This window comes from Pleurodeles waltl, chromosome 4_1, assembly GCF_031143425.1.
Source record: "Pleurodeles waltl isolate 20211129_DDA chromosome 4_1, aPleWal1.hap1.20221129, whole genome shotgun sequence".
In the NCBI taxonomy this organism is placed as follows: Eukaryota; Metazoa; Chordata; class Amphibia; order Caudata; family Salamandridae; genus Pleurodeles; species Pleurodeles waltl.
The window spans coordinates 807,133,528-807,146,917 of NC_090442.1; the positions used below are offsets into that span (position 1 = coordinate 807,133,528).

The 13,390-nt window shown below is 43.5% G+C and overlaps 1 protein-coding gene across 2 annotated transcripts in view; it reads left to right on the plus strand.

Annotated features, from left to right (window-relative positions):
• The window catches only part of LOC138288185 (protein NEDD1-like), a 257,865-nt gene that overhangs the window by 99,584 nt on the left and 144,891 nt on the right, over positions 1 to 13,390 (plus strand). For both annotated transcript variants that reach the window (XM_069229526.1, XM_069229525.1), the window contains exon 7: positions 8,606 to 8,807. In XM_069229526.1, coding sequence (XP_069085627.1) covers positions 8,606 to 8,807 — 202 coding nt within the window. The remainder of the gene's footprint in view (positions 1 to 8,605; positions 8,808 to 13,390) is intronic.

Here is a 13,390-nt window from a genome sequence, read left to right on the forward strand (position 1 = left end):
ATTTCCCCAGGAATCAGATGAAATACAATTGCACTAGCTTGGCTATCATAAAGATGACTTTGAAATACTCATCATTACACTACATACATTTATTCTTTTAACGTAGTAGACACTGTGCTTGGAACATTTCTCAGAAAAACCATCTAACCTTTCTGGCAAGGGTATTTGAGAGCCATCGGTATGCAGAATGGAAACTGCATATGCATCAGGTGACAGTGGTGATGCAATACTGATGCTCAGTAGACACTGGGCCATGGGTCGTGTTGAGGCTGGTGAAATGTCCATTTGTTGCTGATGACATTGTTTATCCAGTGTCATGACATTTTCTTTTCACCTAGCCTCTACACCTGCTGGTATCCTGCCCCATCTATAAAATATGCACATCCATCGGTTTGGGACTGCAATGAGGCCTTTTCACTTTATTTGCTTACTCACTACAGGTTTAAGATCTGAGATACAACTGGGAACCAGAGAGTGAAAACACATGATGTCTCTAGTTGGCAGTGGTTTGCACCCTGTCCAGGTAGGGACCCACACTCTAGTCAGGGTAAAGGAGCTACACAGCTAATATAACCCCTGCTCACCACCTGGTAACTTGGCCCAAGCAGTCACTTTTATCTCAGGGGCAATCTATAAAGTATTTGTACACAAACCGTAACACAGTGAAAACATTGCAAAAGGACACCACACGAGTTTAGATAAATAGCCAATAATTATCTGAATAAAACAAGACCAAAACGACAAAAATCCAACATACACAAGTAAGGATACAAATTTTCAAAGATTAAATCTTAGTAAAGCTTTTAGAAACAGAATAGCTCCAACTGGGGCTATCACGGCATCTTGACGGTGTTGTTCGCAACAGTCCAACTCCACTTGCGAGGATGTGCAGGCCAGTCATGGAGTCGCGCGGACCCCAGGTACAGTACTTTGGAAAACGAAGCAAAGAAAACCACACGTTGCATGGAGTTTAGTAGGTGAGGCGTTGCCGGAGCAGTGCGTTATGTTGGTTCCTTACTGCTACCAGGGAGGTGAGGCGTTGGTTCCTTATGGTTGCAGCGAGGTGATGCAGCGTAGGTGGTGAGGTGTCGGTTCCCTACGAACTGGCGAGAATGATGAATCAAGCAGCTCAAGATGCGAGGCGTCGACTTTGCGGTGTTGTGATCATACAATAGGCCCACAGGTGCTGCAGTGGAGTAGGAATCTGGTGTCACAGGCATTGGTGACACAGCACTTGGTACTCACGCTGTGGCTGGACTTCGTAGGTGCTGCTGTGGAATTGGTCGCGTTTGTTGCACTCAGTGGGGACCACAGCTCCGGTGCAGGCAGCATTGCTGAGTCAGACAGTGGCGCCAGTTCTGAAGTCGCTCTGGAGTCCATGTTCTTGGTTTCTTCTTGGTTGCACCAAAACACACTCCCAAGGGCCCAGGAACTCAGCAAGAGAACCTAGTTGCTGACAGATGAAGAAGTCCTTGGTGTCCCTGAGACTTCTTAACAGGAGGCAAGCTCAGTCCAAGCCCTTGGAGAAACTTTGGAAGCAGGATGTAGGAAGCCAAGTGCAGCCCTTTCACTCCCAGGACAGAAGCAGCAGGCCAGCACAGCAAAGCACCAGGCAGAGTGATGGTCCCTTGTATAGCATCTAGCTCTTCTTCCTGACAGAATGTCCTCCATCCAGAAGGATTCTAAAGTTGTGGTCTCAGAGGTCCAGTAATTATATTCATTTCTCCCTTTGAAGTATGCAAACTTCAAAAAGAAAGTCTATGTAGTGCACAAGACCCTGCCTTTCCTGGCCTGGCCTCAGACACACTCCAGGGGGTTGGAGAATGCTTTGTCTAAAGTCAGGCACAGCCCTATTTAGGTGCAAGTGTCAGCTACTCCCCCCACTCCAGCCCAGGAAGACCCATCAGGATATGCAGGGCACACCTCAGCTCCCTTTGTGTGACTATCTTGAGTGAATTCACAAACAGCCCAACTGTCATCCTGACGCAGACATGTAATCCACAGGCAGGTAGAGGCACAGAATGGTTAAGCAAGAAAATGCCCACTTTTTAAATGAAACATGCTATTCTCAAGCTTACAATTTAAAAAACAACTTCACCAAAAGATGTAATGGTCAGTTCAGAGACCCCAAACTCCGTAACTCTATCTGCTCCCAATGGGAAATTAGACCTAAAAGATATTTCAAGTGAATCCCCATGTTACCCTATAGGAGAGATAGGCCTTGCAATAGTGAAAACTGAAATTAGCAGTATTTCACTACCAGTACATGTCCTACCTTCTAAATATACTGCACCCTGCCCCTGATGCTGCCTTGTTTCTAACTTAGTGATGCCTTACAGGTAATGAAAGGGAAGGTTGGGCCTGGCAAGTAAAAGTGTGTTTGTTTGTTTGTGTTTGTTTATGTTTATAAAATGTAGCTTATCACCCGTGAGGGTATCCAGGCACTGCCCATGCACTTGCCAGGTCAGAATTGCAGTGTAAACTGGACACACAGACACGGCAGTGGCAGGACTGAGCCTTGTTTACAGGGCTACTCATGTGGGTGGCACAGTCAGCGCTGCAGGGCCACTAGTAGCATTTGATTTACAGGCCATGGGCACACCTGGTGCACTGTACTAGGGACTTACTAGTAAATCAAATATGCCAGTCATGGAGAAGCCAATCACCAATACAATTTACACTGGGAGCATATGCAAGTTAGCACTGGTTAAAAGTGGTAAAATGCCCAGAGTCCTAAAGCCAACAAAAACAGGTCAGAAAAAATTGGAGGAAGAAGGCAAAAGTGTGTAAGAATAACCCTGCAGAAAGGGCCAGGTCTGACAACAAGGCATATCCCCAGATACACAAGCTTCTTAAGTTACCATCGTGAAACTGCAGTTGGGCAGTATCCATTGAGAGAAAAGGATATATTGAGTAGGAGTAGAAACATGACATAAATGCACAATTGCTGGTAGAGCAGCATAAGAGGACAGAGTATGTGGAAGGCTGAATGTACAACAGATTAAAGACTGTTCATATGCTGATCAGATTCTCTACTTTTTGACTAGCATAGGCCGCCTTACAAATTGACCAGCCGTTCTCTGCTTGCTTGTGAGTACAACGTGAGATAGAGAGGGTCCATTTGGATTTACTGAAACTCGAATAGCAGACCACAATAAGATTTTTGTTGGGGGAAAAAACCTAACTCGGAAGCAACAGAGAACCCAGTTGAATGAGGTTGATTTGGCACCAAAATAAGCGAAAGGCTTCCATCACCCAAGTGGGCTTTCAAGAAAACACACTACTAAAAACTTGTACTGGTCCATGTTTGCAGCCACCTTTTTTCATAGCTGGATGGCTGTTTCCTGGCAGCAACGTACACAAAAATGTCTCAAGATCAAATACCGGTCTCTTAAGCAGTTTGAAAAGCATTTCCACAACAAACTATCAAACCTTAATTGATAAGCAGGTATTTGATGTCTACTTTCAACATCACTTCTAAATTGCGCTGTCAATGGTCCTTGTATGAGTGTGAGGGTCTGGGCGAGCTCAAAATTGTAGTCTACCCAATTTGCTTTTTCGCGCTGCCTACAAACAGGTTGTCACTGAATGAACTGCCTCTGGGTGCAGCTACCGTTCCAACCAAGAGTGTTTTGAAGCGATGTGTTATGTGTATTGTCAGTTTGTAAAAGATTGTAGTTCTTATGGACACATATAACTAACAAAGTTATGAATAGTTGTTGCAAGCGATTTAACAAATTGGGTTTGTGAGTTTGCTTTGTTTCCTTCTTTCTCTCCAACCATTGTTCTTCCATCCCTTTAGCTTGCCTTTCTTTGATCCACACTTTGTGCACCCAAATTAACGATACCTAATGTACTGATGTGTCTGTTCAAACAAATGAACCTAGATCTGACTGTATTTATTTTTAAGCCTTCTAAAATGTTAGAAGAATTGTCCACTGGAATCAGTGTTTATACACATTCTAAGCACTTTTCGCTAAGCTTATTTTAGTATATTTATATTTATCCAGGTAAAATATGTACTGCAAAAAAATGAAAACGGGGTGCAATATCTGTACATCTTGTAATGCTAAATTAACTGATACATTCCTTCACTGTCTGAAGTGGAATTTGTAGATATTAACTGTAAGAAATTGGGTTATTAGTTCGCCGTGGAGTGGAACCCCCACTCAAGTAATAAACACAATACTTGTCAGGGTTAAACACAAAAGTGACAAAATTAACCTGTGCTTAACCCTCTGGTATCTTGTAACAAAGGCAGCCAGGCTTAACTTCATAGGCAATGTCTAAAGTATTTACGAAGCACTCAAACAGTAATGAAGTGAATAAATTCTAAACTGACTTAAAAAAAATAGAGTACACTATAATAATTTAGATGAGACCAAAACAATTAATATGTAATCAGTAGAACCAGAAATAAGATTTTTTTAAAGTTTTAAATGAAAATAGCACCAAAAAGCACAAAGTGTCACTTGCAGTTATCTGGTCAAACTGGACTGAGAAAAGTCACATGTTCAGACTGACCGCGATGAAGCGTGGATCGGATACCGTGAGCATGTCCGTCCCGCTTAAGTTATCTTCTCAAATCTATGCGAGGAGCTGCTATTTGCATTGGCGGCAGCGGTGAGGAGGTGTGGGTGTGAGAAGCAAGTTGAGCATCGCAAATTGTTGCTGCTGTAGTGCAACAAACCAGTTGTCGCTGAAGCATTCATATTGGCGGTCTGCATGGACTTTTGCTGTAATTGTGAAGTTCAGGTCAAGCTATAGCTTGGCATTGGCGGTCACCACAGACAATTACTGTTGGTACAAAGAGCCCAAAACATCTGCATCTTTACCTTCATGAATAACCCTCATGGCAGCCAAGTGTCCAGGCCTGGGGGGGACACCTCTTGGGGATCCGGACTCATTCCAGCAGAGGCCAACAGCAAGACTCGGGCAGGTCTATTTAATGCTGGTGAACTGTGCAATTGTATGGCAGGCCTCTGGAAGCTTATTCTGTCCCTGTAGCTCAAGCAGGCGGGCACACAACTAACCATTGAAGTGACATCTGGGTAGTGTGGGTTGAAGGAGGCAGGCTCAGTCTTTCTTCTTCAGAGAGCAGGGCAGTCCTAAATCTTCCACAGATTCAGGAGTGTTCTGATGGTGCTACTTTTATACCTGATGCCAGCCTTTGTGTGGGAAAATCCTTGGAATTCACCTCAAACTGGTTTTGGTCAGTTATTCCTCTTCCCCTGGTCCTTGCTTCAAACTGTCTAGGATGACAAAGGCAAGGTCAAGCCTCATGTCTGGTTTCTTTGTGTGTGCCGCAGCCAGGGTCCTTTGACTTCTATTCAGCTCCTCCTTAGCCATACTCTGTGGAAGACACTCCTCTCGCACCTAGGCCTTTTTTGTCTCAATGTCTTGAAACCATACACAGCCCAAAACAGGAGATCCATTGGTAGTCATACAACCCTGGACAGTGGTAGAAAGGCACAGTTGGGTTAGGCAGGAAAATGGCAACTTTCTAACTGTGGCATTTTTAGAATAGTAACTTAAAATCCGAACTCACTATTAAAGAGGATTTTAAATCACAATTCATTTGGCTGTAAACAGCATTTCTCTCTCTGGTCCCAAATTGAAATGATCACTAATTAAGTGTAATATGGTAACCTAGTGTTAATCTGAGAGAGAGATGCTCTTACAGCGGTGAAAAATTACTTTAGGAGTTTTTTCCTGACTGGGCCTTTTAAACGTACACATGTCCTACTGTTTAACTGCCATGCATCATGTTGTGTGAGCCTACCCTTTAAGTGACTTACAAATATTAAGATGGAAAGTTTAGGCCTGACTAAAGGTTTATTTTGCCAGGCCAAAATAGCACCTTAAACCTGCTCTACATGCTGCAATGGCAGGCCTGAAACATGTTTTACAGTGCTACTTAAGTGGGTGACAAAATTAGTTCTGCAGGCCCACTAGTAGCATGTAATTTACACGTCCTGTGAACATGCAGCACCATATTTTAGGGACTTGTATGTACATTTAAATGTACCAATCAGGTGTAGGACAATTTGACCATGTTTAAAGCAGAGTGCTCAGTCACTTTGCCACTGGTTAGGAGTGCAGAGAGTCTTATTGCCAACAAAATGAGTTAAGCAAAAATCGGGGAGTGAAGGCAGAAAGTCCGAAGGAATACCACACCAAGGATGTCAGGTCTAACATTTATGATGAGGGCCTTAGTTGGCATTTATCTCCTGGCACTAAAAGATAAACTGTCAGAAGCTCATTTTGATTTTTTTATATTGGTGTTTGGAAGAGTTTGAATTTGAGCTAACTTTCACTCAACTATTGTCAAATTACATACCACAGAAAACGAAAACAAAAATTTGTTTTACTGCGAGGCCAATGTAGGTAAGCAGTTGGTAAGAGCATCTCTTTTCTTGTTTTTTTTGGTCTTTTTGACTAACAAATCTACAAAGTAATAACATCAATGCTATGAGAGTTTCAGGGTGTAATATTTAAGTCTGCATAGATATATATATTTTTTTTATTGTGAGGGCTTCCCAGAATGTTAACTAATTTTAAAGAGCCCAGTAGGTTCTATGGCTTCCTTGGATCCTAACAATTTCTGCAGGATTCTAACCAACATTTAAAGCACTATCTCTATAAGTGGCTAGGCAAAAGGTAAAATTTGATTAGCCCTTACTGGTCACAGCATGGTTACACGCAAAATGTTTCCAGGGTCCAAAAATGATGGTCCGTGGTATGACTGAAGGCTGCATTAATGCTAACAGGGTAAGTGTTAAGGTGTTGTGAGGTGAGTGGAGGGGTTGTGAAGCATGTGCATGATGTGGACAATGATTAGTGGAGTTATTTGGTGGGTCTAATTATATCAGTCCTATGCCTTTGTCCCTTTAATTGCTGCTACATAATAGAGGTGGGTGCCAAACTTGAGCCAGAGTTTCTTTTGGATCATCAACCCTAAAATTGGCTTTTGTCTTCCACTGATGCTCTAACCTCAAGAGCAAAGAATACAAGGCAGAACATCAACTTTCGTTTGTGAGGGGGAAGAGATACCCAGGCACATTTCCGACTTACCCAGTTGTTTGATCCTAGGCAATAGTTTTATTTCCTCCCTTTTCTTCATTATAACATATGTGAGCACCTTGAAAGGCATGAGTTCAGGATGTACACTGTACAAAACATTTCCTTTTATATAATATTGTTCAAACTATAACAGAAATGTAGGACACCCAGAGAGTGCACATGACAAATGACATGACTCTTGTTTCACTGAGGGCTTTGTGTAAGTCCAGGGTGGGGATTAGAGGGGGAGTTTATGTTTGAAAACAATCAATTTTAATAAATGGCTCTCAATGCAGTGATGTCATCTGATGTACGAAGGTGAAATGCTTCTGTATCATATCTTTACATGTTTGTTGCAGGGTGTCTTTAAATATGAACTAAAGAGAAGTGCTGCAGGACACATTCTTTGCTTTCTTTCCTTTCCTTTTCTTTAGTTAACTGCAAGTAAACACTTGCTTGTTCAACGCATTTTTGAATGTTAGTGCTCTGTCTGGTAAACAGCAGCCCAGTTCTGCTGTTCACCTGGAGGTCGCAGGTAAAGATCGAGAGGTCCTCGGGCAGCCTATGATCTGTACTTTTGAGTATCCCTGGGTCAGGCTAACTAAAAACTGCAACATCTTTTTATTGGCATAATATATGTAAATTATTTAGTAAGTTGTGTTATGATATGAACAAATTGGAAAAAATGTTATTGGATTGTGAAATAAAATTCTGTCTAAAATAACGTAATGTTTCACGTACATTTTTCAGGCCCTCCCAGTTAGATCACTGAAGATACTTTTCCTTTTGATCTGTTGAGAAATTTAAATTTTCCCCCTGGCACAAATGCCAAGGATATTTTAAATGCTAAATCATTCAGACAGCATGTTTCAAATGGAGGCTAGCAGCTATAGCAACTCCCATTGGATAGTTACATTACAGTCCTTGGAGGTCCGGGCCAGTGAACTGACACACATGCAGTTTTTGTATTTATATGAAATGTCTCAAAGGAGAAGTCTCAAATTTGCAATCATTGTAGCCATATTTAGAGATCCACTGATATTTATCTCATCATCTACACATTTGAGAGAGGCAATTGGTCTTTATAAAATACCACTTTCTCTTACCCTAACAAAGTCTCATATTTGCAGGAGGGAGACAGCTTGGTCTTCGCCTCCTCGCCTTCTGCTGCTTTCTTGCACCATGCTATGCTAAGTTACTTCTCTAAATTTCTCTTCTCTCTGATTAATCACCCATTCAAACGTATGCTCAGCCATGGGACGTGTAGTGTTAGTGCCCTTTACCTATATAGTCAGAAAATATTGTTTTGCACAATCTGTATTCCTGTATATAGTTATTAGTGATGATTGGTATATGTGGAATATTATGACTTAATTTATCTGCGACTTACTAACACATAGGAGCCCTTTATCAATTTGTGCTTCACATTACATTTTTAACTTAACCACTCTAGTTTACATTGTTTCTTTAGATGACTATATTCTTTTCATAGGAATATATGTATTTATTATGCCCTAAATGTATTTTATTTTCTGGTGTGAAGAGTGGTGAAAGCTGCAGTTGCTGAGTCGCCACTGACTGCTGTAGAATTTTTGCCGGATGGACTCAGTGTGACAGTTGGATCTTCACGAGGAAAGATTTACCAGTATGATTTGAGAATGTTGACATCGCCTGTAAAATCTGTTGCTGCCCACAAGACGTCTGTACAGAGCATACAGTTTCAGCACAACAACATATATATGAAGGTGAGAGCCTGACTTTGTATTTAATTAGGAGTTTACAAAACACCTTATCTCTTAGAACTGTGTTTCTTATTCTGTGGTCTTGGGCCCCTAAGTTTCCACAAAGCCTATTCAGGTGGTCTTTGTTTGCTTAGAAAAATAAACAGTATTTGTTTAAACAAACTTTTATTGATTTTGAAGTTTAAACACTGCCTGGAAGGCCAACATCCTTAAAAGGCATAAACATAAGCAAATACCTGCACACTCAGCCCCACCCCCTACCCACACTCTAGCAATAGAATACACACCAATTCTAGAAACCAGAATACACGTTCCCTTCCAGTCCCATCTCATCTCATACACATCTGAATTTCATCATTTACTATTTACTGCTCTAACTCAATTTCCCTGTAATCCGCCCATATCTGCCATATCTTTGAATGCTTTGGTGGACAGCCTCGAGCCTTGCACACCGTCCTTTGTTTCCACACTGCCAAAGACGGGGGAGCCGTGGTCTTCCACTCTACGTCTATATCTCGTTTTGCCTGAGTCAGACCCAGAAAAAATAGTGACAGCTTGTATCTGTTACGGCCCAGTGTGTCAGTGATATGGAGGAGAGTAAGTTTCGGGTCCATCAAAACTGACTAGGTCAAGACCTTGCCCATGGACCTATGTACTGCAGAGCAATCCCATACCAAGTGTAAGAATTCACCATCCTCTGCTGTACATTGAAGACATGCCCGGAAGGCATTCATCCCCATCTGCCGTAGTTGGTGGCATGTGAAATAAACACTATGGAGGTATTTAAGGTGGACCAACCCAAGTCTGGCCACAGTGGCCGCCGCCCTAGGTTGTCCCAAGGCCTCAATCAAGCTTTTGTTCTCTAGATCCCCCACATTGGCCTCCCACTCCCCCCAAAGAGCAGAGAATGTGTCCTGGCAATTGGAGGTAAGTGTCTGGTATATCTTTGCAATCTTATGGCCTTTCAGGTCTCCCATAAGGTTACCCTCTAGTGGATTAAATTCAGGGAGGCCAGACAGGGCCACTGTGTACAGGGTCAGTGCATGACTGTGCTAAAGGTGACAACGGAACTGACCACGGTGGAGCCGGTACGCCGCCTGTAGAGTCTGAAAGAACTTGAAGACCGTCCCTCTCAAGACATCACCTAGGATAGTAATCCATATCAGTTCCCATTTCTGAAATCCTTTCAGCGCAGCCACCTGTGGCAATATGCTGCCCCGCCACGGCTGCATCCATTCTTTGTTTCCCTACCACCCCATCTGTTGAAGAAAATATCTCCCTTGATTAAGTTCCACTCAAGTCACCGGAGGAAGACCACTGCAGCCACTTCCATCGTATAGATACAAGATGAGAGGGGCGTCTCCCAGTGCCCACTTCCCTGACTCTATTGCGGGGTCGCCCTGGAGGTCATACCACCAATCATTGATCAGAAAATGCAGCGCACAATAATATGATTCAAATTCTGCCGCAAAAATACCCCTGCAGTGAGTGGATTAAACAAATTTACTAACGACGATGTGGGGGCTCTGCCCTCCCAAGGCAAGGCACTGAGAATAGAATTCAGTTTACAAAACCATTGCTGTGGAATATCGTACGGGAAATTCCGCAGCTGGTACAGAAACCAGCACAGGCTCCAGGTTATGCATCCACGCCAATGCTGCGTCGGGGTTTACAAAGATGCCCAGTTATTTAAACCCTCCCAAGGCAATTCACAATCATGTTACCCAACCGAAGTCCTAAGGGTAGTTACCTGCTGAGAACACTGTAGATTTATACATGTTAATGTAAAGGCCTGAGGTTTATTCCAAAGATTTGCATTATTTGCAGAATACAGGGCCCGAGTGGTTGGGAAGCAGAGAGCCCCTCCCCCCACTCAAAACCATGCACCTGAGCGTCCATCCTCACCCACACCTCCAAAGGCTCCATGGCAAGAGTAAACAGCAGGAGGGAAGGGGGCATCCATGCTCGTCCCCTGCTGAATTAGGAACAAATCCGATCTGGCACCAGCCACCTGTACCCTTGCTTTCAAGTCGTTGTATAGCAGTCTGAAGTAGGATGAAATCTCGGTTCGAAATTCAGGTGACGAAGGATCACAAACAAATACTAACATTTCATGGAGTAAAGTGCTTTGTCAGTGTCTGCAAGAAGGACCGCCGCAGGTACCTCCAGTCTGTCAGCCAACACTAGCGCATTCTATAAACATCTGATATTGTGCTGGGTAGCACAGTGATGCATAGATCTGGCGTGGTCAGTGTTACAAATTGGGTTTCTAGTTGTCAAAGGTATGCACGTTGTCCGAGTAGGGACCACAGTCCTGGTCAAGGAAAGTCAGATACACACTTTAAAATAACCTGTGCTCAACCTCTAGTAGCTTGTTGCAGAGAAGGCAGGCATAACCTAAGAGGCAATGTGTGAAGTTCTTGTGTGACACAATATATATATATATATATATATCTCCCTCTCCCTCTCCCTCTCCCTCTCCCTCTCCCTCTCCCTCTCCCTCTCCCTCTCCCTCTCCCTCTCTCTCTCTCTCCCTCTCTCTCCCTGTACTATTGCTGTCTAGTCGGTGTATAGCAGTCTGAAGTAGGGTGAATTCTAGGTCCGAAATTCAGGCAATCTAATGATCACAAACAAATACTACCATTCCACGGAGTCGAGTGCTTTGTCAATTTCTGCAAGAAGGACTGCGTCAGGTACCACCAATCAGTCAGCCAGCACCAGCTTGTTCTATTGACGTCTAATATTGTGCTGGATAGCATGGTAAGGCATAAATCCAGCCTGGTCAGTATTAGAAATTGGGTCTCTGCTTGGCAGAGGTATGCACCCTGTCCAAGTAGGGACCACAATCCTGGTCAAGGTAAGTCAGATACACACTTTAAAATAACCTGCGCTTTACCTCTGGTAGCTTGGTGCAGAGAAGGCAGGCTTAACTTGAGGCAATGTTTAAAGTATTTGTGCAACACACACACAATGAAAACACAACAAAAATACTCCACAGAGGTTTAGAAAAATAGTAAAACAAGACCAAGATGATACAATGTTCATGTATACATTTTACCATATAAGCATACCAGGATAACCCTTGTTATCCGGCACCAACCAAGCCTAAAACAATAAACTTTGGTTGAGTGATTCAGGAGATATGCGATCTAAAAGTTATTACTTCTCAGGGCATAAATGCAAAAACAGTGCTTGAATTCACAGGGCTTCTTTTAGAAGCTGTAAGGTAATGGTTTCTGTGCAGGACGGCACAACAAATGCTGCCTAATAATTCTTCCTGTAGCCACTCATGATGTTGCGGGGAAGCGGTGAAGACCACATGGCCCCGTTACACATGGTACCTTTGAGGATGACGAATGCAGCCACTGTTCAGCACCAGGAGATTTCGAGAAGTGGTAAGCCCAGCTGTGCTCCTACGTTCAAGGCGGCATCAGGGCACATATGCTGCTGCTGCTGTAGGTTGGAGTGCTCGCCCTCATACAGTGAGGGGCGCTGATCGGGGAGCACTCATAAAGGGGGAGGAAAGCTGGTCCTCGGTCGCTCAGGTCAAGGGTAACACTCAGCTGATCACACTCAGTGGGGAAAGAACGCATCTACTAGGGAACTCGGGGCAAAGGCTTCAATTACACCAAGCACTGTAAATTGTTGAAGTTGATGGAGAAGGAAGCGCTGCTCCTCGGGCCCTTGGGCAGAGAAGCGTTTTGCTTGAATTCAAAGTGCTGATGATCCGAGAGAGCGCTGCTCCTCAGTCCTTTGAGGTGAAATATTGAAGCTTAGAACGCAGCGGCAGCACTCTCGGCTAACAGAGTCCTGCAACAGCTACATTGGGAGGAAGTCTTTAATACCCCAGGGATTTCCCACAAAACTAGAGAGAAGCCAGCAAGCACTTGGACAAACTCTGGGTTTAGTCCTTGGCAGGACAGAGATCAGCAGGGCAGCGCAGCAAAGCACAACAGCAGTTCTTGGAAACAGTCAATCCTGGCAGAGTGGCAATCCTTACAGCACAGCAGTCTTTACTTCAGCAGAGTTCCTTTTAGGTCCAGAAATGAACTGTTTTTTGAGGGGGCAAAGACCCAGTACTTATAACAAAAATGACCTTGATGTGGGGGATGACTTCAGAGGCTTTCTCAGAAGTGCACAGGTCCCCCTTTAATTCCAGCTCTGGCTCCTGAATATCAGTTGTGCCCTTTGTGTAGGGCCCAGGCGTTACCCTTTGAAGTGTAAATGTGAGCCCTTCCCATCCTACCTGTCTAGGAAGACCTATCAGTATGCAAATGCAGTTGAGTGTCCTGTGTTGTGGGTGTCTGGAGGGAATGCTCAAATGTAGCTCTCACCAAGACTAGACATGTATTGGAAACAGGCTGTGTCAGGTAGACAGAACAGAGAAATGTCCACTTTCTAAAAGTGGCATTTCTAAAAATAATAACAAATCCGACTTCACCAGTAAAGAGGATTTATCATTGCCATTCCAATTATATGAGATATGATGCAGCTACTCCTTTCTGATCAGGAATTACAGCTTAACAGTATTTTAAGGAATTTTCAATGCTAGCCTACGAAAGGAGCAGGCTTCATAGTAGTGAAAA